At 43.1% G+C, this 27,508-nt stretch overlaps 3 protein-coding genes across 3 annotated transcripts in view; 1 reads left to right on the plus strand and 2 right to left on the minus strand.

Moving 5' to 3' along the window:
- The first annotated feature begins 160 nt into the window (after nucleotides 1–160).
- On the plus strand, nucleotides 161–2,980 carry bccip (BRCA2 and CDKN1A interacting protein). The gene is made up of 7 exons (XM_079334336.1): nucleotides 161–431; nucleotides 792–866; nucleotides 968–1,048; nucleotides 1,146–1,232; nucleotides 1,472–1,659; nucleotides 1,922–2,090; nucleotides 2,319–2,980. The coding sequence occupies exons 1-7, from the start codon at nucleotides 279–281 to the stop codon at nucleotides 2,487–2,489; spliced, it is 924 nt and encodes a 307-aa protein (XP_079190462.1). The 5' UTR covers nucleotides 161–278; the 3' UTR covers nucleotides 2,490–2,980.
- Nucleotides 2,981–3,366: 386 nt separating this feature from the next.
- Nucleotides 3,367–10,383, minus strand: dhx32a (DEAH (Asp-Glu-Ala-His) box polypeptide 32a). The gene is made up of 11 exons (XM_079334310.1): nucleotides 9,282–10,383; nucleotides 8,268–8,461; nucleotides 7,246–7,618; nucleotides 6,920–7,159; nucleotides 6,745–6,838; nucleotides 6,427–6,576; nucleotides 5,297–5,488; nucleotides 4,937–5,077; nucleotides 4,198–4,388; nucleotides 3,920–4,110; nucleotides 3,367–3,714 (listed from the first exon to the last, which is right to left on the minus strand). Exons 1-11 carry the CDS (start codon nucleotides 9,540–9,542, stop codon nucleotides 3,525–3,527), a joined length of 2,217 nt encoding a protein of 738 aa, XP_079190436.1. The 5' UTR covers nucleotides 9,543–10,383; the 3' UTR covers nucleotides 3,367–3,524.
- A 773-nt stretch (nucleotides 10,384–11,156) lies between these two features.
- Nucleotides 11,157–27,508, minus strand: part of adam12a (ADAM metallopeptidase domain 12a) — a 74,567-nt gene continuing 58,215 nt past the window's right edge. The window contains exons 12-23 of the mRNA XM_079334187.1: nucleotides 26,274–26,451; nucleotides 23,294–23,383; nucleotides 22,586–22,781; nucleotides 22,375–22,483; nucleotides 21,858–22,056; nucleotides 19,736–19,813; nucleotides 18,246–18,354; nucleotides 17,499–17,634; nucleotides 17,309–17,420; nucleotides 15,925–16,170; nucleotides 13,393–13,556; nucleotides 11,157–13,305 (exon numbers count right to left, since the gene is read on the minus strand). Of these exons, the coding sequence (XP_079190313.1) occupies nucleotides 13,236–13,305; nucleotides 13,393–13,556; nucleotides 15,925–16,170; nucleotides 17,309–17,420; nucleotides 17,499–17,634; nucleotides 18,246–18,354; nucleotides 19,736–19,813; nucleotides 21,858–22,056; nucleotides 22,375–22,483; nucleotides 22,586–22,781; nucleotides 23,294–23,383; nucleotides 26,274–26,451 (1,687 nt within the window). The 3' untranslated portion in view covers nucleotides 11,157–13,235. The remainder of the gene's footprint in view (nucleotides 13,306–13,392; nucleotides 13,557–15,924; nucleotides 16,171–17,308; nucleotides 17,421–17,498; nucleotides 17,635–18,245; nucleotides 18,355–19,735; nucleotides 19,814–21,857; nucleotides 22,057–22,374; nucleotides 22,484–22,585; nucleotides 22,782–23,293; nucleotides 23,384–26,273; nucleotides 26,452–27,508) is intronic.

Consider the following 27,508-nt stretch of genomic DNA (forward strand, 5'->3'; position numbering starts at 1 on the left):
CTTTTCACAGTCACATTTCACTGCGCTTCTTCGTAGCATCAATACTGTGTGTGTTGTCTGTGTGTCCGAACCGAAATTACGTTCACAAACTGAAGTCGAAAGAACGACTTCCCAACTACCCGAGCAACACCTGAATGTCGCATAGAGCTTACATTGTGGCTCCGCATATGGCGAGGTAGTAGTGTACATTGGAGCCAAAATGGCAGCTTCAGAGTTTCAGTTTTCTACCTAGCTGCTTCTTTGCGTTGCCCCGCCCACTCAGCGAGAACACGTGTTGTATGTTTGCAAGCATGGCTTCGTCTGCTAAGAAGAGAGCGATAGGTTTGGGTGAAAACCCAGCGGATAGCGACAACAGCTCCGACGAGAACCGTGAGGATGACGATGATTCCGGAGAGGAGGACAGCGAGGCTTCAGATGAGGAGATCAACGAGGTAAAACACGCAGCATTCATGAATGAGAATTTGGGATGCATGGCCTTGCTATTCAGCTAGCTAACTCAGCTGTAGGCTAATGGCAACAGGAAGCTATTATTGAACTGTTAACTGACTTAACATGAAACAAATACATCAGAATCAGCTTTATTGGCCAGGTATGTTTAACACACAAGGAATGTAACTTCTGTGGACTGTGCTCTCTCTGTACAAATGTAAACATTAAATAATAACAGTTAACTACACATATCAACAAGTAACTAAAGACTAATATGTATTAGACTAAATAAACGACACAACTTGAAATGAAATAGTTGACACAGCTGACTGCTCTTTGCTTTATTGTTGTTTCCTATTCAGGAGGTCATTGTGGATTTTGAAGCCCACACCATTCTAAGCAATGACCACAATGGTATCAAGAAGCTCTTACAGCAGGTTTGGGAATGTTTCTATGTTTTACTACTATTCTATCACGTTAACATATGATCGTCACTCTCACTAATGTCACACTTGGTTGTTTTTGTTTTTTTCCCCAGGTCTTTCTAAAAGCCCATGTGAACACGTCCGAGATGACAGACATAATCATTCAACAGAATCATGTCGGAAGCGTCATCAAGGTGGGTTACCTGGAGTAGTTTAATCTCCTCTCCGATTTTGTGTTTGAGTTTCAGCTCCATCATGATTCCACTTGTTGCTTGTTTTTTTTTGTTCTAGCAAGCTGAGGTGCCGGAGGACAGCGATGACGACGACCCGGATGAAGTGTTTGGCTTCATCACCATGCTCAACCTAACAGAGAGAAAGGTACCATCTGTCAACACCAACTATTAAACACACACTTTTCTCAATATGCTATGTTAAATATGATATATTGAACAAAGTATTAAATATCTTTAATGTTGTTTTTGTATTCTGAATGCCTTTGATGAATTTCTACGGACTCTGATGTTTGTTATTGAGCATCTGTAATAAGTTTTGGGGCTGAGTATGAGTATAATTTATATATATATATTTATATAATTTATGTGTGTTTAAATTGTCAGGGGGTGCAATGTGTGGAAGAGGTGAAGGAGCTGATCGTGGAGCAGTGTGAGAAGAACTCCACCCACAGCATGACAGAACAGCTGGAGGAGATCCTCAGTGACACCAGCAAGCCTGTTGGTCTACTGCTGAGTGAACGCTTCATCAACGTGCCCCCTCAGATCGCCCTCCCAATGCACAAACAGCTCCAGTAAGTTCTACTCTGGTCCTCAGTGTCCTCTTCAGTATTTTCTTTAGAGGTATAATTAACTCTTAAGGGTCTTTGTCAGGCTCTTTCAATGTCGTCATGTGTTGCTCCACATAAGAGCGTATCTGCACCGAAGAGGTTATCTGTTGTATTTCACAGGAATGAACCGTTCAGAATTATTTATAGCGTCCTTGTTAATGGCCAAAACAGAACTGTCCTTTTCAAATGTTGTATTCAGAATCTGAATGTTCTCCTTTCCTTTTAGGGAGGAAATAACTGAAGCTCAGAGGACAAACAAGCCCAGCGGGAAATGTCACTACTGTCTGATGATCAGCAAAACCTGCAAAGAGACGAGCAAGACTATTCCAGCCAGAGGAGGAGTTCCCAAAGATGAATACATGTTTGTCAACGCAGAGGAGGAATTCTTTTACGAGGTAAAGGCATTAAAATCCTAACTTGATGTTTATTACGATACACAGTGAGAATCCCAAACTGTACTTTGGAAGTATCGCCTTTTATTTAAAGAACTGAGCTAAATAGAAAGATTGCCTCAAGGCAGCTTTTATGAATTCCTTTCCCTTTTAAAGAATACAGAAAGGAGGCAGCAGCTTCATTTCCAAGTATTTCTGCACGTTAAAGTACCGTCTGTGTTCTCTCTACAGCAAGCCATCATGAAGTTCCACTACTCGGTCCAGGATGAAGCAGACTCCTGTTTAAGCGGCAGGTGGTCGTTCGATGACGTACCCATGAAACCTTTCAGAACTGTGATGCTGATACCAGCAGACAGAATGCCCGCCATTATGGACAAACTGAAAGAATACCTAACTGTGTGAACCTCACAATAAACCGAAAGTACACCATGAGTATTCTTCAGGCTCTTGGAAATGGTTCAATATATTTTAACGGTTTATATGCTCTTGGGAAAGTCGTTGTCAGTATTGTGATACGGCTTTTACAAACGTGTGCTTCAACATGGACATATCACAGATACAGCGATTTAAGATCATGTGAATAGAAATAGAAATGCAGCGCGAGCTTGTGTTTTTTCTACAAGATTCTTTTTAACAAGATTATAAGATAGAACCTTTAAACATGACGCACCTTTTGTATTGGTCAACATCTCAGAGTCCACTTACAAATGCCACATTTGTAAAGAAGCAGATCCAAGTTCTCTCTGACATCGCTTTGTAGGAAGCCAATTTTGTTTGTCCATAAAACGGAGCAGAAAGCAGTCATTCGTGTAGTTAAGAGCAAAACATGGAGCAGACTGTTGAGGATTTCTGTACATCTCTTGCCTCTGATTAATAAATGTCATACATACATTCCTTTGCTATCATTTTTTTCTTTAAACCTTGCATGTCACAAACAGAAATGTATGTTTCCAACACATCTGGAATTTTTTGTGACAGGTCAGCAGAAGGGTACTTTCCATGCAGTTCCTACATAAATGAAAAGAGTCCCTTTTAATCTTTATACCTCCGGTGATGCCAACAGGAGGTGTAAGGATGTTTCTTTTAAAGTAGAGCAACAGACAGCAGCCCCTCTGCTGAATGTTAAAGTCTGAAAGTCTCGAGGCTTCTGTCAGGAGCCTCACACACAGACTGCTGAAGAACAGGGAAAAAAGGTGAGGAACAAACAAAACCAAGGAGGATGGACATGCTGTACTGGAGCACGACTCAAAATCATTGATATACAATTTGCAACATCCAATATCTTGTCAACTGTCTTTATTCCTGTACATGTGACCAGCATACAACATTTTAAGTCATGTCATGTATTCATTTCACATACTGGGTTTGTCTTTTAAACATTTAGAAGCGTTAGGAGATACAATTCCAGCCCAGATGTTCACATTCATAAATTTGAGATCACTGAATCGCACATCTGTCGTAAGTTGGCGTCACCACTGCACAGCTCCCATTGGCCACTGTGTCGTCTTTTTGCGTCTCATCGTTGGGTTTACTGGCTCCATCGGGGTCCAACATGTCCTGCAGTATGTCTTTGCTTTCACTAGGGGGCAGATTGTAGAAGAAGTAGACGGGTGCAATTTGAAGGAACCTGAAACAGAAGTGAGAGCAAAGAAAGAAGGCCATTAATACAGATTAGGATACCACATCGAGTTTATATTTTAAAATGTGATTCAATGGCTCAGGTTAATGACAATCTATTAAAATATGTTTAATGTATGTGGGGATTATCAATGACAACTAAATTGTAATCTCAGTCACATCTGGCAATGAGCTGAAAAATGGGACTGACTTACACTTGAGGGGAGATTTCAGAGACTGTTCTCATGCAGTTGTTCTCTGACAGGGTGTACTCGTGGAAAACAACCCACTCTGGCATGCCCAGCTTGTGTGGTTGAGCCCCGTAGCTGGAGAGAGGGTGCACCTGGGCCATGTGCTTGTGTGTCAAAATGAAGTAGTTTCCCGATCCATCCACGTCTCGAGCAATCTAAGAATAGGGGGAAACAGTCTGAGCTTAAATACGACTGAATTGCTGGAGGCATGTTTATTTAAAGCGACTGTTCCTTCGATGTACCTGCATGAAGAAGCCAGCCAGCAGAGCTCTCTTGATGTTGTGAGTGTTTGTTTTGGTGCCAAAGGAGGGCTCGGAGATGGGCAGCTCGATCCTGTTCAGAGTGTCAGTCAGCTCAGATCTGATGGCCTCGGCTGTGTTCAGGGCAGAATGATCCAGGAAGTAGTTCTGGCACCACTTTTTGGCATCGAGGTCTGGAGATTTAAAAAAAAAAAAGCATCTCATACAGTAAAGTATTGTTTCTCTAAAAACTCAGGTGAGATTTGAAACCAAGCAGATTCGTTGCACAAAGACCTTATCAGTTGTGCGCTGGTCGCAGGTTATAAACGTCACTAGCCCTCTCACACTCACTCGCAGGTGAACTTTCCCCAAAAATCCCTGCTGTGTTTACACATCGGCTCACCCCGTCTTCATCTGGAAGATTTAATACTGGCAGGAAAACGTGGAAAATCTCCATGTTTTTGTGCATGTTAGCGATGATGAAGATAACATTTGTTTTGCAACAGTAAAGAACAGAATGCTGAATGAATCAGGGTAAATTGAAGCATATTGACGAACACCTGAAAAACCCTGCCATGTTAAATAATAGATCCGGCAATTCATTTTAAACATACACCAAAGAACTTTACAGGGTTCAGGTTGGTGCTGGGTGGGAAATGAAAAGTTTTCTACATAACTTAAAACTACAGTATGTTACTTCAGTACGCTTTTGTTCATTTCCTGACTGCAGATCGATTCTTACATTGTTCTCTCTGGCACTGCTTGAAGGCGTTGTAGATATTTACGAGAGTGAAATGATCCCCCTCTGGGTGCTGGAACTTTCTGTGGCACTGGACTGCCTCATGGTTCATGCCAGCAGGCGGCTCCAGGAAGCAGCTCGGTGCTAAAACAAACAACAACAACAATAGCAACAAGGTCAACTTTTCACAAGACAAACAACTCAGTGGGTTTAGAGAATATGCAGCTTTGTGTATCTTTAAAAAAACAAACAAACATCTGCTGAATCAATCTAACAATCAGAGGTTCTTCACTTCCTTAAAAGTACTTTTAAGAAGTCTTGCTCGGATTATTAGCTAAAGTCGTCCACATGGCCCCTTCATACCTGACAGCATAGCTGCTATTGTCAACATCTCGCTCACGCAGTCGTACTCGCAGGATGCTAGCAGAGCTTTGGCCATCTGGGGGTCCAGAGGGATTTCAGACATGATCACGCCAATTTCAGATAGGTTGCCATCGTCATCTAAAGCTGCGAGGTAGTCCAGCTCTTCTAATGCCTGCATGAGACCCTCAGGATCTGAAACGTGGGATTAAACAGCATGGTTCAATAAAAAAAAGAATCCAAAACACTACAATATCAGCATTAGATTTATTTGTTCTTTGTCAGCGATGTAAAGGACAGTTTATAAAACAATATTATAATCTATACTAGTAGACACCAGAGTTACTAGTTGGCTAACCTAACTGTTAATATAGGTCCACAATGCTGGTTAAAAGGGCTGTTGCAGTTAAATTGACAGGAAAATGAGTTGCTAGGATCACCCATTGTTACTGCTCCAAGTATTATACAATTGTTTCTTGCCCAGAGAATAATACTAAAATGCTTTCACTTTCTCTGGTTAGTCCCCTTAGTAATTTATCAGTAAAACAGTCTGAGTGAATGGATTTGAGAACACAGCAGGATTGTGCCTAAGTGAAAATGTCTCTTCAAAGTATATAAGAAAATCCTTGTACTTGTAATTCAAACTTGGAAGCAGCAGTGGTGATATCTCAAAAATGGCTCTTTGGTAGAGGAGATGAAATAAAAAGGGCAGAAAACATTTGGGTGACTAACTTCCGTGACAATTTCTATTTGAATATTGAGCAAGTACAGTACCTTTGGCCTATGTGTCTCCTTTATTGTACTGGTCGGGTGCTCCCCAAATGAGACATGTTGTATAATCACTAATGAGCTGGCCTCTTGTAGCCTCTTCTGTTCTTGTTAGGGTGGTTCAGAGCACAGACAATAGCTAGTAGCAGGGTCCTGTCAGCTCAGCTTATTCATGGCTGACTGGGCCCAAACAGCTACACAGAACCAACTCTGAACTTCCTCTGGACTAGACTTCCTCTAGCCAAACACACACCCCTCCTTTATACACCTCTCTGGCTGCATTTTAGGGTGGGAACAAGATGTCATCTGTGGGAACCAGTAACGTTTCAATGGCAAACTTAGGCAGTCTTCCCTTGCGGTTTTACCGGGTCTGTCGATGAAGTCGCACTGCCCAAGGCCGGCTATCTCCATCCGTTTTAGGAAAAGGACAGTTGGTGTGATGTTGGACTCAAGGATCTGTGGAGAATTCTCTGCAGAAAGCTTGCTGTCTTCTGGATACAGGCAGAAGCATTTACCTGGAAAATACATTCATTCATGAAAGAGAAGAGTTAGCGCACTGAAATTACATTAATCGGATTCATCCTGATAGTTCTCCTCCCACATTATTGTAGTCAAGTTCCCAGGATGTTTTCATTAAGCAGCCCCTTAAAATTCGAAACAGGTTCCAGTATTGTCATTCCTACCTGTTGGTCCAGAGAGCTGCTTACGTACATCTGCCTGACATTGACTGATGGGCCTTAATACCTCTGAGTTGGCTCTTATTCTTGGATGGTACACCTTCAAAGCCAACAAACAGTTCAATACAAATCATCATATTACTTATTTCTGGAAAATTTAAAACATCATATAAAGCTTCACCAGCTTCTTCTGGACTCCTGTGCTGATGACAAAGTTGATGGACTCTGTAGGCCACCACATATCCTCCCCCTGTTGGGTAGAGAGGAAAACCCTCCTGCACCTTGTGGAGCCCTGTTGCTCGGACGGCACAGGCAGTATTTGTCCCTGGACAGGACACAGGACCACAGGGACCATCTGGCCCAGATCTGCTCCAAGTCTGGTGCACTCTCGCTGGAGGATGGTGTAGGCGGATTGAACTTCCTGAAGAAGAGATTACAGGTTTTAAAATCAATCTCAGTTTAGGTCCAAAGAAAAAAAAAAATTAAATAAAGGTAACAATCTCTCACCTCATTCGAGGCTAAAAACACGATAACATCTCCTTCCTCCTTGGTTCTGTGTATTTCGAGCACTAGTCTCAGCGCCGAAAAGAAGTAGTCTTTATTGCCACTGTTGCTGTGGACCACGCCAGCAGGTGTCGAGGCCTGTACACTGATGAGTGGGATGCTGCCGTAGCGGCTAAGGAGCTTGTCAGTCATTGGTGGGATGGCAAGGAGCACCACTCTGAGCTCAGGCCTCTGCTGAAGGATGTCCTTGAGGAGACCCAGCAGTATGTCTGTGCTTACAGTTCTCTCATGGGCCTGGTCAATGATGATCACTCCGTAGTGCTCCAGAAAAGGATCTGACATCATCTCTCTGAGAAGCATATCGTCAGTGCAGTACCTGCAGGATAAAAAGCATGGACTGTTTAAAACATGGTCACAGTCTAAAAAGGCATAATAAATCTCTGTGATAATCGCGGCCATACTGGAAGTTCTGTATCTACCTGACTTTTGATTCATTTACATATATGTGGAGGCAAGCCTTTAGCCTCATGGCAAACAGCTACAAAGCACACACCTGTCAGTCACCTCTAAGTATGCAAATGTGTGCACAACTCTTAGCATTGGACTGTAATCAAAACCTGGGCACTCAACTATGGGACTGAATGGGGATTCCTTGGTTTTTGCAGCCAGTCTCAAGTGCACTCTCGAAGACTCAGATTACCTTTTTGAGAAACTTAAATCAAAATTCAAAACCCGGCATATATGTAAACTGGAGAAAAGCAGCACGTCATATCTGGAAAGCTTGAATCAATATATTGGCTGCTAAATGACACAGGATGAGTTTTCTTTGTTGATACTTGATGGCTTAAAATCAGGTACCTTCAGCTAATATTGGTTCTCTGTATACACTTGTCTGCCATTTATGACAGTTTCTGGCACGGTAAAGGGGGATTAAGAGTGGAGAAGACGCCTTACAGATGACATTAAATCAACATTCAGTGAGCTGCTGACAGCTGTGAAGAGGACAGACTCGGACGTTGACAGACCTCAGAATCGTGTCGGCGGAGCAGCAGGTCTCGTGAGGGATGGTGTAACCCACTTCATGGCCTATGTTGACGTCCATTTCATCCGCCACACATAAAGCCAGATCCACAGCCTGCTGTCTGCTGGTTTGCGTGCATACAACTCTGCCGCTCTGGTACTGAGCAGACAGACAAATCTCTGCACACCACTGAGGGATCTGAAAAGAGAAGAGTCATTATTTCATCGGAGGTTTGCGGTTTTGTTCTTTGTCAAACTAAATATTTTCAAACTACTTTTAAACTTTCATGATAGTAACAACTGCTTCCGTTTTTAAGTACATCACAAAACAAACACGGACTGGAGATTTTATTACTCTCATAATGCAAAAAAATGCTTTGGCAGCATGGAGAGGCTTCAGTGGACAGGGGCTTAACAGCAGGAGGTCCCCTAAAACCCCTGCTAGAGCCTTTGTGAAGCCGGCTTGTCAAGAGCTTGGGCAGACTGACAGTGACAACAGCATCTGCTGAGCTGGGCAGCGTGGTCACACGAGCTCACATAATAGCACTACCTCTGTGACAAAACAGAGTTTAAAGAAATACTGCCAAAGAATCAGAAAGAAAGGTGCAGTGCTAATATCACCTCTGTAATCCCTGGCAGGAAAAAACAAACACATTTTAAAGGGTCAACTTCACATTAGAATTAAATCAGGGCTGATGACTTTGTCTGCTAGAATGAGCATGTGGTAGAAAACGGAATGCAAGTCATGCAAATTGAGTTATAGTTTGGTATTTGGGTCTAAAGTAAGTGAAAATATGTCTGAATAGAGAAGTTGGAAACCTAAAGGGAGACATATTATTCTACATCTTTTTAAGCTCACAAAGTCGACTTGGAACCAGCTTACATGAGTGAGGTTTGAAGCACTCCAAAGAAAAATAAATCAAAGTTTGAATTGAACTTTTCTTAAGTTTCATATTCTGACACGTTTTCCTCCGGCCCTCCTCCCAATAAAACATAAAAGTTATTCATTCAAATCTTACCTGTGTACTCCGCCCAGTCTTCGCCGTCCCAGACAGAACAACCAGCTGGTTTTTCACCAGAGCATCCTCAAATTCGTACCTGACCTTCCACACGGGCAAAGTCTTCCTCTTTTTCAGTAATTTGTAGTAACGGGAGGAAAAGGGCAATCCGTCGAACAGATTGATCTCCAGCTCATCCCCGAAGCCAAATAAACCGTCCGCAGGACATTCCTCACTTTTTGGACAAATGTCAGGCTCAGCGGAATTGATTTCATCCGACATGGCTTAACAGAATCTGGTCATATGTTCATCCAGACAAGGGCGCAAAACGGTTCGTTCCCCACAGCAGCTACGGATCCATTTTTTTTTTGGTTTTGATCAAAAGCAAACGATCCTCTTAGCAGTCAGTCACTCAAAGGTTTCCTTCTACTAGAACACAAATAATTGCTCGACTCGTTTCCTTTCCTCATCAAAGTAAAACTTGTTCAAAGTCTGAAGCGGTTCTGTTTCGGGGCTGGCAGTGCGCACCTGCGCGCAATTCCTCCTCAGCGTGATTTACTACTACCTTTTAAATTCAACTCCGAGCTATATTCACCAGCCTGTAATAATCTCGTGTTGAAACACCGTGTATTTGGACAACTCAATTTAGCCTTTCAGGTGTCAAAAACGTTTCACCACCAACAGAAGCTCGAATTATTCAACTCTAAAAAGGTCATCTGTAGCCCACAGGCGAAGAGCAATATATGTCCGTATAGCCGCTGCATTCAATTGGAGAAAATGTCTTTTACCTAAATCACCTGTATGTAGAACTCAGATTGTAGTTGACTTGCCTGCAGAGACACGGAGTGGGACTGACGGTGGACGAAGCGCTTCTGTCCACGCAGCCGTAAAACGCCTCCTCAGTGCGCCCTCGTGTTTCAGCCTGTGCCAAACTTTTTTTTTTTTTACGCTGAACTTCTCAATTATCATGACGGGCAAACATGGAGGAGTAAACAATCACTGTGTGTTTGTGATGTGATGCTTTCTTTTCATCATGATGTGGTGTCTCTGCAGAGAGAAATCATAAAGCCTACGAATATACCGCTATCAAAAATCATTCTTTCCAGTGGCGGCGAGAGGGAGGGACAACGATTAGCCCCTTCCCTGTTGAAAAATATATATGGTATTAATTATCAGGCTTACTTTAGGTACAGAATAAAATAAAATAAAATGTGAAGTTATATTTATACTGTACCTATTAATGTCCCATTTGAAGCTCCCTCTGTTGATCCTTGAGAGTTATTTATGGTTGTCTGAATGACTGCAGGTGTGGGACAACGTGCCTGCAGTTTTCTATACATGACAGGTTTTGCAGCTATGGATAACTTGCAAGTGTACAAGACTTTTACATATATTCAGATGTTTTTTTCTCACATAAGGAAGAAATTGCTGTAACGCTCAGGATCCGTGAAATAAGGTAAGCAGCTTCAGGTAATAAAGCTATAAAACCTCAAACCTTCCAGAATTTAAAGTCTACTGTAGCATGTGAAACAGCATTTGAGTTTTCAGTCACCTGAGCACTTTGGCTCAAGTATAAAAGAAAAGCCACAGACTCTTTACTGTGTGTAAATATTAAACTATTGAAGTTTTTAAATGGGCAATAGTTGGAAGTCTTTCTGCATATGCATCAAACTAGGACTACTTAAGAAACGTGCAGTTTGAGTGCATGCAATATAGATCTGCTATAAAACAGTGTAATTGTTTTCTATATTTGATGTTTTTGCATAAATAAATAAAAGGAAAAAAAGTAAAAGATCGGCACAAACATCATTTACAACACAAACCATCTGTGTTAAAAAAACAGTTTTACTGATACTGTTCGAGTGTTGAAAATACTCAGACTAGACACTTGACATATTAAGTTTAAGTTTTTTCATTACATATGATGTATCAAACAATCATATAAAAAAACATTTTTCATAGACATGTGTTCACCTGTAACACAAAATACAAGAACTGAAATGGATAAAAGGTGCAGTCAGGTGACTGCGTGTTTGTACATGGAAACATAGAGCATTGAAAAAGCGTATAAACAAAGCAAGGCATGTACACAGTGTAGTATTAAAAAGAGAACAGTATCAAAAGTCACAAAAGTCAGATATCAGCCAACATGTTTTTTTCTTTGTTAACAAGAGCTTGGCTATAAAGGAAATGTTGCTCAGATGAACAGTGAATGTATATATGCTGCATGGCAATCCAGTTAAGCAATAAATCTGCATTTATTATGATGAACAAAACACTGTTTTGTTATTGTTAAGGTCACATCTTATGCAAAATACACTTCACCATCATGTATCCTGTGTCTACAAACCCGCCAATTATAAAAAAAAGTCCATCCTCCTTATCTTTTGCCTGCTTCACTTTTCAGAAAAGGTGTACTCAAACTGGCCGTTTCGAGACTTTTCCTTTGTGACATCACAAAGGGCAGTAACCCCTCCCCCAGGTAGGTGGCAATCCCACAGCTAGGGGATTGTTCTGCCCTCTGAATTTGCCTTCTGACTGACAACAATTGGGCACGGTGCAAGAAAGCCCAAGCCACCCTAGGCCCTTCAGAGAGGGCTGTGGTTGTACACAGCTCACTTTCATTTAAAGCTACAGACACAGAAACAGCTTGTTCTAAACAGGGCTGAAATAGAGCAGTTTATAGACGTGATTAAATACAGGATCAGAGTGGATTTTGAGCAAGAAACTTCAAAGACATATTTTGGGGGCTTTTCAAACCTATTAAAAGTTGTTGAAAATATTTATATGTGACCTTTAGTTACCAGAAAACAGATATAAGCAGGAGTTTGAATCTGGCATGTTACATGAGTAAAAATAAACAATAGCTAAATAAAAAAGGTAGAATACTAGAAAATGAATAACTGCAAGGTAAGTGCATATGTCCTTTTTTCCCATCACAGATTCTAACACACTACATCACCCATTTAGAGCTCTCTAGAGTCCCTCCACGATGCCTTGAGAAAGTCCTCATTGATTCCATGATTTGATCACACAAAGTCCTTAGCGTAGACAGGCACACAGGGAAATAGTCCAAAACACATTTGACCTTTGTCACTTTTTCGGTCAAAGCAGAGCAAGATTCCAAAAACACTCTCTGCGCAACTAACGTTTCCTTAACTTGCCTGATTTTAGATCCACGTTCAGCTCAAACTCTGGTCCGCACATCCTCAAAGTGAGCTTCTCGCGGCTTATTAAATCAAGCAGAATTCGGTGATATTTCATTGTTTCCTTATATGTGCAGAGCAATTAATACACAACTTGGGCCGCCTTGTCTCCATATTAGTAGAAAACTTGGCAGAACAGATGCAGCAAAACCACTTTTTTATTCTTCTTCTGTGGTTGTTTCAAGCCTCGTCAGACTGGCTCAAAGATGCTCCACAGCATTAACTTTCAGGAACAAAATGTATCATCTTCACAATCAAGCGTTCTCAAGTGAAGTCATTGCACACGTCTCTTTTTTTTCTCCTCATCAAGTTATCAGAACAAAACCGTAAATAAAGATGTAAAGTGTTCCCTTCATTAAAAGACATTTCACAAAAACATTCTTGCAGTCACAATTTCACAGATTTGCTTTTTTTGTTTTTGTTTTATTAAAACCTCCTATTACCTGCTTGATGAACATCTATTGATTAAAAAAAATGCACACATTTCAAATCTATGTTGCTTCCGTGTAGTAAAAGTGTCTGGCACAGTGCACTGCGTGGCAATAAATACAGAATATAAATACTTTACATGTACCTGAGCTCAGACTCGTAGCACCATTTAGAGACAGAGCACCAAAAGGGACACGGCAGGTCTACTGATCCTCAGAGAAGCCGACATCTTTTTAAGGTTTTAAGAGCTTTCATAGTGCAAATTTCTTTTCTTTTCCTTTTTTTTTGTTTTTGTTTTTTTGAGTGTCTTATCACAACAATGTCCCCTTGGTCCAAAGTCTCAGCTGCTGTATTTGATATTGGCAATTATGCAAGGCTTTGGTAGTGTTGGAGGCTGCTTGGGACTGGGTCTAAAGGAAGGAGAAAAGATATTTAAAAAAATGAATAGTGGCTGGAACAAGCCTGTTATTTTTTTCTAATAAATGGGAGGGACTCACCTGTTTGGGCGTGGGAGAGGACGCACGGGTCTGGGTACAACAGATACTGCTGCAGGGCAACAAACAGCTGCTGGCCCTTGGACTACAGAGGGACTTCGAATCAGGCGAGAGCTCCTTGGATCAGCTGGAAGTGGTTTCTGAGGAGGGCTGGGCTTCTCCAACTCCTGGGTTAAAAAGATATATACATATATATACTTGGTATCTCCACCAGATGGCACTCTCGTCCAAATAATAACAGCTCTTTATGGGCAGCCCTGCCCATGCTGCTTGCAAGTGAAGGAACATGTCATGTGGTTTTAATCTTCTCGAAATGAGTCGTGATACAGTCCTCGATCTGGACTCAATTCACTTCCTGCTCTCCTCTCGAGAGGGATCCCAAAACATCAGAGAGGAAGCAGCCAAACAAGCAAACCTTAAAATCGCCCGCTGAATCAGGTCTGCAGATTGAAAACATGAATACTTAAAAAAAAAAAAGAAGTGAATGTTGTCATTAAAGTTGCACACACTAAGTAAAGATGACAATGTAGTACAAGTCTCTCCCCTTTGCAAGTTTCTGTACTCCAACGGTACAGTTACTAATTCATCACAGTGACAGCCATCGCTGTCCTGTGCTGAGCCAACTTGAGCTCCATCCAAAAATTTCAGAAAGATTTCAACAGGTTGTAAAATGAAATGACACAAAATGTCACTAAAGCTTCAAATAAGAATACTTTAAATCACGTCTCACGACCTTAAGCCTGTCTAAAAAATCTTGAATGCTCCCTCAGGGGAAGCTCTCCCCTCAGACGTTACTCTCAGGCCCCAGCCAGGAGATTTCAGTGTGGGGAGGTTAAAAAAAAAAAAGGTTTTGTTCACGTCTTAAAGCTGTCAAACAGCTGCTTAAATCACTGAAGGTGGAGTCTGCTGCCAACAGGCTTCACTTTCAGATTCACACTTTGACATTAAGTAGGAACATCTGAGGGGGAAAGCGACTTCCTCAAGTCAACGTTTGCTATGAGCTGCAAAACTTCACCTGTTAGTAAAACGGTAGAGTTCTTGGAACTAAGGACTTGTTCTGTCTTTTTTTTGGGGGGGGGGGGGGGGGGGGCAATTTTGCAATTATTGGATCAGACGGTTGAAGAGAGACAGGAAATGTTGGGAGGAGAGAGAGGGGGATGACATGTTGGAAGTGTCAAAGGTCAGAGTTGAAGGACCGCCTATTTCAGGACTATAGCCTTGTATACAGGCGGCATGTAATAGAACCGCTCGGCTGTCTGGCGCCCCCTCAAGTATGTAATCCAAAAGGCAAACAGTGAACAGTGTGCGCTGTCCCTCAAGCTTCAGGCATGGAATGGTTTACTGTGTTCGTGCTCTTACTGAATACTGAAGCTTTCTCTCATGATGTTTATTTGCCCAGAAACAGTGCTGTGCTTTTCTCGGTGTCTCTTCTTTTCAGGGCGACAACTGAGTATTATTCCTCAGGGGAGATTCATATCTCCGTTTCTTTGTCAGTTAATCAATACAAATCTCTTAAACAAATACATTAATCAACGATTATCTATCATCAGGAGTTATCTCGTTTGTCTGACCAGACCTTAAATGTACGGTGACATGACAGCTTTAGAAATCCTATTATTTGAGCTCCAGCTATTTTATACTGCCTTTAGAGAGGGAGCGATTCCACTGATTTGACTCAACTATCATTCATTATGAGTTGAAATCAAATTGAACATCTTCGAGGTGGATTTAGCAGTAGTGACTGTGCACTGATTTGACAACGCAGAGGCGCTACATCAACCCAAGCGTTGTTTCCTGCAGTAAAAAAAAGAAAAGAAAAAGGAAAACGTTGAAGCTGACATGTTAGTGTAATTAGCTGATTATGGCTATCAGTTTTGCTGAAGGATATTTCAGGCTCTCGTATGGATTTTCATTTATTCATCAATTCCCTAATTCAACATCCCCCCCTCTGTCTCTGTATTGTCTTTTCTCTCTGTCGATTATATCCTCCCTCTCCCTCTCCCTCTCTCTGCTCGACTCGCCTACAGAGTACAAGTCAAACCGGATTAAAGGCAAATAAGAGTCTTTGAGAATCACTGAGTTGGAGGGATTTAACAGCAGGAACCTCTGCCATTCTCTTCCCCCTACGCTTTGACAGCCTGCAACGGGAGGAGCTGAACTTGGCCGAACACCAGTGGCAGAAAATTTGCCACCATGTGATATTTAGACACACTCGCTCACTCCACTTGCTGTTTCATCTCCTCCTTCCCCGCCCCTCCACTCAAAGTCTGGCTCCAGTTTCAATATTTATGTGGCGGTTTTGTAACGTCGAATTGAAGTTTCGCTTGGGTGAGGCTAGCTCCTGGGTTAACCTCGTTATTTTATGGGACTGTGAATAACTGTGAGCATGCAGTATAGAAGACGCATGAAAACACCCGTTTGAAGGTGCAGCGAACAAAACCGTCTCACCCGGACCTGGCGGAGGAATAGCAGCAAGTTAACATCATCAAACAAAAAAGAAAAATGTCTGACAGTGGAAACGGAGAACTCACTCACCATGACCATCCTGCAGGAGTTGTGGCGCGATGGGTTTCGAAACGGCGCCCCGCGGGGTGCGACGTGGATGTGAGGCGGAGGCACAGGAGGCCTCGGCAGCGCGGGGCCGGGGGAGAGGGACAAGGTGAGCGACAGAGGGACGGGGTGGCTGAGGTGAACTGGAGGGCACAGGGGCAGTCTGTGCAGGCTGTGGTGGGAGGGGCAGGGGGCTGGTGGGCGCAGCGCCTCGGGCCCCCGGTGAGGAGGCTGCAGGAAAAGATGAAAGACAGAAGGGTTCGTCAGAAGAGAACAGCGTCTGCTTCCTATCAGAGACAGTCACGTTAAACCTTCTCCTCTTCCCGCGCACGTCTTCCTGACATTGCCAAAGATGTATAAATCAAACGTTCCCTTTATTTGGCGAGCTCAATTTACCCCCCCCCCCCCCCCCCCCAACGCCTCTTCAGGTAACTTTTTAAGAGGTTTCAATCAAAGGTAGACACAGCTAAAGTGCTCACACACAGGTAGACACAGCTAAAGTGCTCACACACCACTCCTGTTGAGACAGGTCAGACGGAGAATAGAGCCAAAATATGACTGTCAAGCATGAAGACGCAGCCAGATGTGCACACACACACACACACACACACACACACACACACACACACACACACACACGCACACACACACGCATGACCACGGCTGTTTAACGCAGCTCGCTCCGCCTGGAAAATGACCTCACCTACACTGTGCTGACATCAAACGGCCTTACATCCTTTCTCTTCTTACCGTCGAGCCCAAATGAAAACCACATGCGACTAACCGAAAACACCAAACTCGTGCTAATGCGCGACAGCTCCCCCCCCCTTCGCCCGCTGTGTGCCACCATGAAGTGAAAAATGTCAATCCTGACACAGCTGCACAGATCGATCACAGGCCTCTTCCCATTACAAAGCATGTCAAGGCAGTAATAAAGTAGTTAAGAGACACGGGCATGTCGGAATTACAAGAAAAAAAAAACACATGCTCTGTCTTGTAACTATCAGCGACGGGATGACTCTACATCTGAAGTGAGCAGCCAGTCAGCGTTCTTCATGTGCAGATGATCAGTTTCTGTCTCAACAGGCAGCTGTTAAGGACAAGAAATGTATTCATGTGTCAGGAACGTGCAGACTCCATTATCACAACCTCCCCCACATGTGCACAAACAGAAGGGAGGATTTAATTGGATTTGAATGAGCTGCCATTTGTGTGAAAACAACCCGTCAATCCTGCTGAGGATGATATGTGAAGAGCATTAAGGAGCGCCGGTGATCCTGCGGTTGTTAAAAGTCAGATACCGTCCTGAACGTGTTTAATCTGTGTGTTCGTGGGCGTGCTCGGCGACTAAGACGCGCGTTGTAGTGACCTTGAAGATGGTGGCGCCGTGGGGGACGGGCGGAGCGGGCCGGGACGGAGACGTGCTCGTCGACGCAGGCTGGTTAGGAGGGGATGGTCCGCTGATTGCGCCGCTCACTGATCTGGAGAAGAAAGAATGAATTAAACATATTCGGTGATGTTTATGAATGATTTAATGGCGGCGTTCTAAAATAAAGTACCTGAGCTTCTCAAGATGGTTCTTTTTGCTGGCGAAGAGGAGGCTGAGGAGAGTTTTCCTCTTGATGCAGATGATCAGAGCGGCTCCCAGGACAGTGAGGAGAGCCACCAGGATGCCCACGGTCAGATTCCTACTGTCTGCTCGGGAAAACACAAGGATTGGTTTCTATTACTGTGTCATGTATAAATAACATCTATATGTTTTTATAAAAATACACGGGGTAATAAAAATAAAATAAAATCCCCAAAAATGGATATTATTTCTACAGCCGAAAGAATTGACATTGATACTGCTTCCATTGCACTGGCAAACTTTAAATCAGCCTTCTGAGCTGAACTCACATTCAATACAACATTTCCACTAACGGCGTTGGACAAGGTGAACTCGGCTGTAAGAATCACAGCTGCACTTGATCGATGTCATATTCCATATCGTGCTCTGCTTTGTGTTTACTTTATGTGCTGTCGTCTATTGATTTCATTTCTCAGTTGCAGCAGTTCTCTGCCCCCCCCCCCCCCCCGTTCTCTTTCTTCCCCACAGTAAATGGATCGACATGAGATTCGCTTGATCCGAGTAGATTTAGCCGTCCGCGGTCTGTTATCAACGAGCGACAGTCTATCTTGGTGAAAAAAACTGGGCCACAGAGAAACTGTGCGCCTTATAATGCCTGGATTGACCAATCGGATGCGAGGATTCAACACAGCCATGTTAAAGAGCTCCAATAAGATTAGCGCTTTGGTTGACCTACCTGCTAATCTAATGGGTCCGCTGTCCACGCTTCCTCCAAAACCCGCCTTGTCACAGAAAGGCGGCGCCCAGTGAGCCTCACAGTGACAGTTCTTGTTGTTGTTGCACACCTACAGGACATTAAAGGAGCAATTACCTGTTAGATGAGCCTCAACGTGTGAGCAACAGCTTTTCTGTTTCATGCTACATTTGAGCCTGTGCCTAACAGTACACTGTTAATGTGCAGGTTCTGCTCTCATCAGGCTACAGTGCATTTACTAATAATGACAGATGAGTTATGGCTATGAAATTAGATGCAGACTATAATAACACCCGGGTCTCGGCTAATGATCATTCTCAAAATGGATTAATCTACTCATTATTTTTCTGTAAATACAATAATTAATCTACTGTATTTGAAGAAAAAAAAAAGCTGCTAATCCTGATGTTTTAGAAGATCAATTTTAATCAGTGTTTAAAATTGTGGCTTGCAATAGCTATAAGAGACAAATAGATGATTAAAAGATGAATCTCTATAGATGTATTGTGCTTGTTTTATGAACTCCAGGCCATTGTGCTGCTGAGTTTTTTAGATTCTACCACAAGCGAGCCGTGCAAGGCCCCAACATTAAAAGGCATCTTGTATAAAAACTACTTTTTTTTTGTCTGTGCCTTATTCCATATTTTTATCTCTCTTTCCTTGCCTTCCTGTCCTGCAGAGACAACAGGAGTTGTAAATTCTACAAGGATTTCCCAGCAGGGTAATGTGGAGCAGGTGAGGGCCATTTTCCAAGGCAACATCTTGATCTAATCCTTGCATGCAGGCTTTTCCTGTCTCCTCCAGCAGAAACATCTTTTTATATATTTTTTTATTTCTGGGAGTAAAAGTGTCCCTACAGCTTTATAGATATGTCTTAATTGGGCCGAGAAAAGCAAATGTGGCCATATATAAAAGTGGTGATGTTCCATTTTAAGAGACAATAAAATCAGTTTCCTCGAGCTTTGATTTAGCTGTCACTGTTAAACCCTTTTGAGACCTACCAGTGGATTTAAGCGCAACACCACAAAGCCACATATGTCATCTGAAACAGGCCCACCCATAGACCTTTTTGTCTGGTGGTATTTAAAAGAAAATCCAATAACCATGCTCCTCTCTCTCAAAGTCAAACTGAGTGCCACCATTTGGCCAAAGAAAGCCTGGCCTTCACATTTCACCGTCGTTTTTGGGGACAAGGACGACTGCCTGGGAGTATGATGAATGGCACTCAAAGCTGAGCATGAATGAAGCCATTATGTCTAATTGATTGAACCTTTCAGCAGCCACAATGATTGATTGTGAGGCAGTGTAATGGCTCCCTAACCGACGTATACTGGGAATTTTTTGAGCAAATTACAGGCAAAAGGAGCTTCTGTGTGATATTGAGTTAACAGCTAATGTTTGCTGGGGACTGGGAGGGATAAATAGCAATCAGTTCAGGTAAACACAGGTAGGATAAGGTGTGCTGTACTCACCCCCCGACCGCTGCACTTGGCTGAGCAATCGTGCACGCCGAAAACACTGACGTTCTGGCACTGTCGGTTCAGACACATCTGAGGCAGACAAAGACATCACAGTGTGAGCTCGAAACCCATTTCAGTAATATTTCAATCCTTTCATGTTTAAAGAGTGAAGGAGTCAGCGCTCTGTTTCTTTTCATTTGTTACAGATTCACCGCACCGCTTTAAAAAAATAAAAAAATAAATAAAGTGTTAACACTTATTAGAACTGCTTTTTAAAAGTTATAAAAATGCAGGCTAGACTGTGGGCGACTTGGAGGCTCCACACCCTGAGGCAACCAGACTGACAGTGGGGATGAACTTGGCAGCACTGGACACACACACACACACACACACACACACACACACACACACACACACACACACACACTGATGCCAGGGTCTTTGACGGATGAAGGCTGATGCTGGATCCTCCTTCAGGGTGGAGACTCACAGAGAAGTAAATTAGACTAAATGGATTAACTGTATCATCGGAGTGACCAATGAATGAATTGATGACCTCTGAAAGATGCCAAATAGGCTGAATAATGTTAGGTCAATTAAGTGTGGGAGGCTTAAGTGACTGGAGGACACACCCTGAAGAACGTCTTAGTCATGGCCTGTCCGACTCCTCACTTTTTCCATTCTGATGTCCAATTAGGAAATGTATATTCATGTGGCGTTTGCATGCAGTCTCAGCGACCATGTATTTGGGGTTTTGGGGATTTCATTGCCTCGAAAGGTTTTAAAGTTTGTCTCAAAACAAGTCGTGAAAACGCTCTTTTGTGGCTGTAATAATAACAATCTGCAGTCAGCAATCTATGCAGATACATTTAAAGGTTCAGCCATAGATAGGCTCATATAGTCAAATCATAAAGATAGTGAACAAAACCTTGTTGTGGTTGTTAGTTTATACTTGAGCTCAATAAGTTATTTATTTTAAGGGAAAAAGGAATCGAAAAAGACAAGAAGGAGGAATGTTCCAGATGTGACTGTTGGAAGGGGAAATGCTTTGAACGACAAATAACTCTTCTAATGTACAGTAGATATAGGCTGGTGAGTGCTGTGTGGTGGTTTCACATCAGGTGACGCCCCTCCTGAAAACTTCCTGAAAGTTTCAGGGTGAGCTGCATGAAGGAACGCAAACAGTTAATATTTTCCATTGAATCTTTACCCGCAATTTTTCCTGCCAAGGCAGTGGAGTATATTCACATGAAGAAAAGTGAGCCGATGTGACACCACAGCAGGAAATAATCAGGAAAAAATCACCAGGAGCCAGTGGGAGTGGTTGATGACTTTTAGATCCTGAAACTGGCTTGGAACCAGTATGATCTCCATTCGTGTAATTAAACTGTTTCATTATGTTCGTGTTTGCCAATAAGTTCTTTTCTAGCATTACTCATGGAACAACACATAGCACTAGGGATGGTCTCCTACTGTGAGGTGCAAGCCACTCAGGAAGACTTCAGGGGCATATGTGCATATTTGTGCATATGTGAAAAAAGCATTACACATTTTTTAAGTAGCAGAAAATACGTATAGAATTTGTTGTCTCAGTCCAAATGAGAAAAAGCCTACATTTTTATTAGTATTTAGTCTAAAGTAACGAATGGTCGAAAAAACGAAAATTTATTCAAACATATTCTTCTCCAGTGGTGCCTGGGGCCTAGTTGACCATTTGTGCACCACATTTGCACAAACTATCAAATCTGATGGTCCTTGAAGGTGGGCCCCTGGGTTCCAATCTGACTCGTTGATCCTTTCCTGTATGTCATCCCCAACCCTATCTCTCTCTTTGCCCGATTTCAGATTTGACCTGGATTTAAGGCTAGATGGAATCTTTATCATGCTTTGCATTGGGCTGGAGTGAAAAGAATAATAAAGACAATATTCGGAATTGAAAACAGTGGAAAGTCCAATGCAAAACACATCTTAGCACTGACACATTAGCCTGATATTTTTAGTTGAGCAGGGTAAAAAAACCTTGAATTATGGATGGTATTGTGTTCATACACAGTACCTTCAACCACTGCTTATGACTAGCTTGCCTGTTTAATCGAGTTGTGTTGCATATAAACATGCACCACAACAAGCTCACCATTCCGTCTCCACACTTGGTCCCCGTCAGCACCAGACCGGGGTCGGGCATGTCATCCCCCAGGTAGACGTGTGTTCCTCTGCACAGAATCCTCCCGCCTTCCTGCAGCGGGATGTTTGTTTCTATGGAAACAGCGTTGGTACCAATTACTGGGCGGTTAGCTCCTCCTTGACACTGGATTTTGCCACATTTAGCATCTCTGCAAAGAAGAAGCAGCCACAGAGAGAAAAACAATGTGATAATTGAATAAAATGCCACTGTTTTCCCCAAATGTGTAAATATGCAATTATTTTCCTCTCACTCTTGCTGTCCAATTATGGCTGAAGCAGAACAGGCAGCTTGTTTGTGCTGCTCTCACACAATCACCTGAGACATTGTGGAACTTTCTGCATTTTACAAACTGACTCTGTACCCTTTATTTAGAGCTGCTACAAATGAAAACTTCTTTTGTTTAAGCCGTCAATTCTTTTTAAATCGAGAATCGTTCATTTGTTTCCATGCGAATATCAAGTCTTACCGAGCTTCACATTTGGCAAAGGAGCCTTTGGAGTCCTTGCCACAGTTGCCATAGGGGTCTCCTGCTGAGTTGACTCTTTCAAAGCAGATGCCCGGAGCTGGCTTTGCCCCTACATAAATATATAATAAACATAAATGCAATGAATCAAATAGAAGCTAGTGAGCAATATCGAGCGTGTGAGCCAGTCAGGCGGGGTTTCTACTGCACACACCTTGGCCCCACAGAGTTATACACTGCTGCTCGTGGGTTTGGCAGATGCCGTTGTAACAGTAGCCATCCACACTGTGGCAGGCGTGGCCGTCGTGTAGGTAGACGTTGGAGGGGCAGTTAGAGCTGGTACCCGTGCAGAACTCAGGAAGATCGCAGGAGTTACTGGATTCACGGCAAGGAGTTCCCGCCGGCTTCAGCTGCATTGAAAAGTAGACAGCATGAGATCTAACAGCTTCGCTTCCATTAGGGATTCAGGTGTCCAGAGAAACTACTATTTGATCATCATTGGGAACTAGCCGACATTTATTCACAGAATCCCCCATTCTCTATTGAAGATTTTTTTAAAGATGTTTCACCTTTTCTCCAAAAGGCTTCTTCAGTGCAGGATCATAAGCATGCAAAAGATCAACAGAGGCTTACATTTCACGCTTCGTCCACCAGTTACTTTGGAACTGAAGAAGCCTTTAAGAGGAGAAGTGAAAGGCCTTCAAGATCTTTAAGCAAGTCCACTTGCCTTTACATCAAGCATCCCATTTAGAACCTCACACAGACATCTTAAAAAGAAGCCCTGAGGACTCAAAGTCCCAGGTACTTTTGCTGGAAATGCAGCTTTAGATAAACAAACCTTTGGCTTAAGATTCGCGACAACCAGGGAAATGATTTGAATAAATGTGGTAGAGCTAGCTCATCACAGTATGACATGTTCTACCTGACAGTCCTGGCAGCATTGTCCGTGTGCACAAACAGCGTCTCCCTTCAGAGTGCAGGTGGTAGCATTGCAGCAGGGGTTCATACATTCCTTTGGATGTAGAGAAAAGGAAAGGGAAAAAAAGAAGAAGAAGAGAGAAATGGATTGTAAGTGAGGGGGGAGGACAAAGGTAAAAGAGCATTAACTCAGCACAAAGAGATCATGTTTCACCTCAGAGCAAAAGCTCAGGCTTAGCTATCAGAAAGGGTGCAGGCCTTAGCAGGGCTGTGTGTGTAGCAGCTAAAGAAACCTGACAGAGAAAAGGAACCAGCACACCTTTTTTTTTTTCTTCCCGCCTGAAAACAACAAAGTTTCCATTTGAAAGGTTTTAACAAGTACAGAGAGGATCCTGGAACTGTGAAATGGACTTCATAGAGAATAATATAGAAAAAAAAAGTGCAGAAGATGAATACATTTCAAGAATACAATCATTTCAACAAGCATGAACAATGAACAAACTCGCAAGTGACAGAATAAAGACTGAACACGGTATATTTGAACTCAAAGTCTGTCTGAGATTATTAGAAGTTTATAAAAAAAAAAAAGACTAGTTGTAAACAATCAAACACCAGGAATGAAGTAAAAGGCTGTTTCTATTTAGCGCATGGTGTGAAATTGAAGTCTTTAACAGGACCGTAAAAGGTATCTCGGATAGCTTCCCACATGAATAAAACTCTAGGACATGTTCTCACATTTTCAGAGCGGAATTTACACCTCGCGGCATCCAGACTCCTATCCAGTCGACTCCGCTGTGACATTTTCTGCGTGAAGTTGAGGTGAGTCGATGGGTGAATGAAGCAACATTGAGGAATATTCCCTGTGAGGGAGTGCGCTGGGGAGATGATGTTAATCCTGCAACGATTGCGCGACAGGTTTTGATCGTCTGCTGCGTTACACTCTTTTTTTCCCCCCCAGCTCTTCAGATTATACAGTGAATAGGTGCAATTATACATCGCAATAATATAAAGGCAAACACTGTCATCGAAAGTGTCTGACTCTGTTGCCCTGTTTGCCATCTTTGGTGTGATATCAACATAACAGTGACAGTGACTTCCACAGCGTCCTTTTTATGTGATGTGTCGCCCTCCTCCCACTTCTCATTCTGTCTGACAGGGTAAATCTCCTGATGTGTTTGAAAAAGCAATTTGAGAAGATTTTAGTAGGAGGATGTCCTGTCAACAGACAGCCCAAAGTTACCTCCGACGTTAACCTTGGAAAATGATCAGAAAGTAAATGAACAACCGTGTCTTTGGCGCCCACTAGTGGATGAACACCTCACCTTGCTGCAGTGAGTTTGCGGAGGACACTGTGGCATTACTGTTGGGTGTGGCTAACTGTGAAATATTAGCACAGAAATCCTGTGTGAGTGTGTGTGCGCATGTGTGTGTGTGTGTGAGTGCACAGAACAACATTTTAACAGACTGAACGTCCAACTAGACAGGCCTGGAAAAACACTCCTTTACAGCTGAGCGGGAACACACTCTTTAATAATCAAAGGTTCGAGGGGGTTGACGTGGTTTCTGTAAAAGATTTAATCATCCCAAACAATTATACTGAAACATATTTGCCATTTTGGCAGTGACAAATAGAGACACACGGTCCCTGACTTACCACCCTTTGTTACATTTCCAATCGTATCATGTTGGCCTGTCTGCGTCATCTTCACCTTCATCCCGAAACATGTACCGCACCGATCGACGCGCTGCTGCCTTCTCATGGAGACTCAATCAAGACCCAGCAGGAACAAGAGAAGGTGTGCTCGTGCATATATGATCTCACACAGAGTTATGACCAACCGGACCCCTGAGGGTCAGCTCTCTCTCTCCCCCTCTCGTGTCATTAAGCCGCGCTCTGAATAGACTGTACGGCCAAATGCGAGCGAGAGCTTCGAAGAAGTAGATGGATGGAAGCTGGCAGGGGGATACAGATGATATGATGGGCCTTCCAGACCTTCTCTCGTCCTGAAAACCATCAAGGGCTTTTCCCATAGTCCCCTGGGTCAGAGGAGATGGTCGGAGGAGACACGCTGAAAAGAAGCAGCCTGTGATTGTGAGGAATGGGACCCAGGCTTTTTAATGAGGCTTTTTAATGGCGGACGAGAGGTGCCGTCTGAGCACTCTGATCTGGCCTGGGTTGGCACGAGGTCGCGCGGCTTTATTACGGCCGCTGGCTTGGACCTGCGGAGCTTATGCTGGTTCTTTGTTTCTAAGAACAAGGCCACTTTCAGCCTGACCCTGCGTGGAGCCCGGACACTTGTTGAGCATTAAGGTGTAAACTAATCACGAAGCAAAACAAGGCATGCTCTAAACGTAATTGATTACACACTTTGAAATATTCTTCCAATTCATAAGAGCAGTCTCCTTTATATTTCATGTAACCGTCGGCCTGATTGTCAGTTGCATCACGACAGACTGTTTTATCTTCCTTCTGTCGCAGCAGTTCGCGCAGTGTGCCATCTTCACATGTGAGCGCCAAGGCAGAATCTTCTCAATAATTCACCAGATGACAGAGGGGGAAACTGTCAGTGACACTTCCTCTCAGAGAATTGTATCAAATCTCCTCCCAAACACCTCCTCAGAGCATAGAAAGAATAAATCCACACACACACACACCGACACACATATCTCCAAGCTCATTTTCTAGAGACAGTGTTTGCATTACGAGAGCTCTGCGTCGCTGGCTTCGAAAGCGAGTAGAACTGTTTGTGTTTGCTTCGTGCCATGCTTCTGTCAGGGACGCTACAGAATCCCCCTTCCCCAAACTAGCGCTTCTGCTTATTTCATTTCTCAAAAATGGGAAACATAATTAACAATGATTCATGGGAGTGAAAAGTGGAAGAGATTTATTTTCTTTGGCAGAAGGGGCATAAAACAAGAATTTGTGAGACTAAAAACTTTTTTTTTTTTTTTTTTTGTTGGAACATGATTTGTAGCGCCCTCACCTCGAGTTCCCCACAGTCGCACTCCTCTCCCTCCTCCACGTAGCCGTTGCCACATTTCTGCCCGCCGTAGAGCACCTTGACCTCGGGCATGTTGAACAGACACATCCCGACGCCTTTTTCAAAACTGGCCGTCAGGTCCTTCTTGCTGCAGCTGCTGAACACCGTGGGGAAAGGATACCTGTGAGGGAGACGACATATTTGAGTGACAGAAAGAGAAAGAGGACAACAGAACCCCCCCCCCCCCCTTCTCCTGCAGGGGGGGGTCCTCTCTGGTCTGATTTAATTAGTGCTAATTTCTGCTAATCACCAAATCAATTTACCAGCAGAGCCAAGAAAACTCTCGAGAGCTCCATCAGCATGCAAACAGCACTAACGTCTCTCCTCCCCAGAGAGAGAAAGATCTGATAAGACGTTTTCTTTTTTTTTTTGTGAGACAAAAGTTCATAAAAACTCAAAACCAAAAAGTGCTTCCTTCGCAAGAATTTCCACACCCATAAATTTGAGAGGAACGAAAAGGGATGGTGTGTTTTTAATATTGTTTTTGGAGCGGACAGAGGGGGTGGTCTGCTCTGTGGGGAAAACATACCGCTCAGGGCTCTGTCTGCCAAGAGCTTTGTTACAGGCCTCATGTGGCTTTATTGAGCTTTTCTGTGATAATATAGTGCCTTCGATGTGACAGTGCGTGTGTGTGTGTGTGTGTGTGTGTGTGTGTGTGTGTGTGTGTGTCTGTGTGAAGTGTGCATGAATATGTGCAGATATTATCTCGCGCTCTCAACGTGGCTCTTGATAATAAAGCACCATATGAGATTTTTTAATACCTCCACCCACACCATTAAATTCAGCCTAACAAGGCCAGGGCGGCTGAGACTGTACGTAATATTCCCACTTCAACACGGGCTCGCTCTTTGTCCACACAGATGAGTCCAGGTATGAGACAACATGAGGTCAGCTTGGATCCTCAAATGTATCTTTCAACAAGCACAACCCACCCAACAGCTGGCCTGAGGAGAGATGCGGACACAGTTTGCTCATAATCCTTTGTTAGGCATTAACTGTAATTCTCCATATAGATATAAAAGTGACACTTTGTGAGTCATTTGCTATTCAGAGCAGTCATTCCAGACAGGCAAACATCCTGCAAAGTAAACCAAACACATGCCATATATATGTATATTCACTTAATGATGTATTTTCTTGAACGACAGCGAGGGGAATTGGCTGCTTATCTTGCGTTG

This window comes from Symphodus melops (assembly GCF_947650265.1).
Source record: "Symphodus melops genome assembly, chromosome: 21".
Lineage (NCBI taxonomy): Eukaryota > Metazoa > Chordata > Actinopteri > Labriformes > Labridae > Symphodus > Symphodus melops.

What these genes read in the sequence shown, in the direction of transcription:
- dhx32a (XM_079334310.1), bottom strand. Translation starts at nt 9,542, where the DNA reads ATGTCGGATGAAATCAATTCCGCTGAGCCTGACATTTGTCCAAAAAGT. An exon ending in AATAGCAGCTATGCTGTCAG is followed by an intron (nt 5,078 to 5,296) that starts GTATGAAGGGGC and finishes TGTTTGTTTTAG; the next exon opens with CACCGAGCTGCTTCCTGGAG. An exon ending in TGGCTGGCTTCTTCATGCAG is followed by an intron (nt 4,111 to 4,197) that starts GTACATCGAAGG and finishes CCCTATTCTTAG; the next exon opens with ATTGCTCGAGACGTGGATGG.
- bccip (XM_079334336.1), top strand. Translation starts at nt 279, where the DNA reads ATGTTTGCAAGCATGGCTTCGTCTGCTAAGAAGAGAGCGATAGGTTTG. An exon ending in TCAACCTAACAGAGAGAAAG is followed by an intron (nt 1,233 to 1,471) that starts GTACCATCTGTC and finishes TTAAATTGTCAG; the next exon opens with GGGGTGCAATGTGTGGAAGA. An exon ending in CCAATGCACAAACAGCTCCA is followed by an intron (nt 1,660 to 1,921) that starts GTAAGTTCTACT and finishes CTTTCCTTTTAG; the next exon opens with GGAGGAAATAACTGAAGCTC.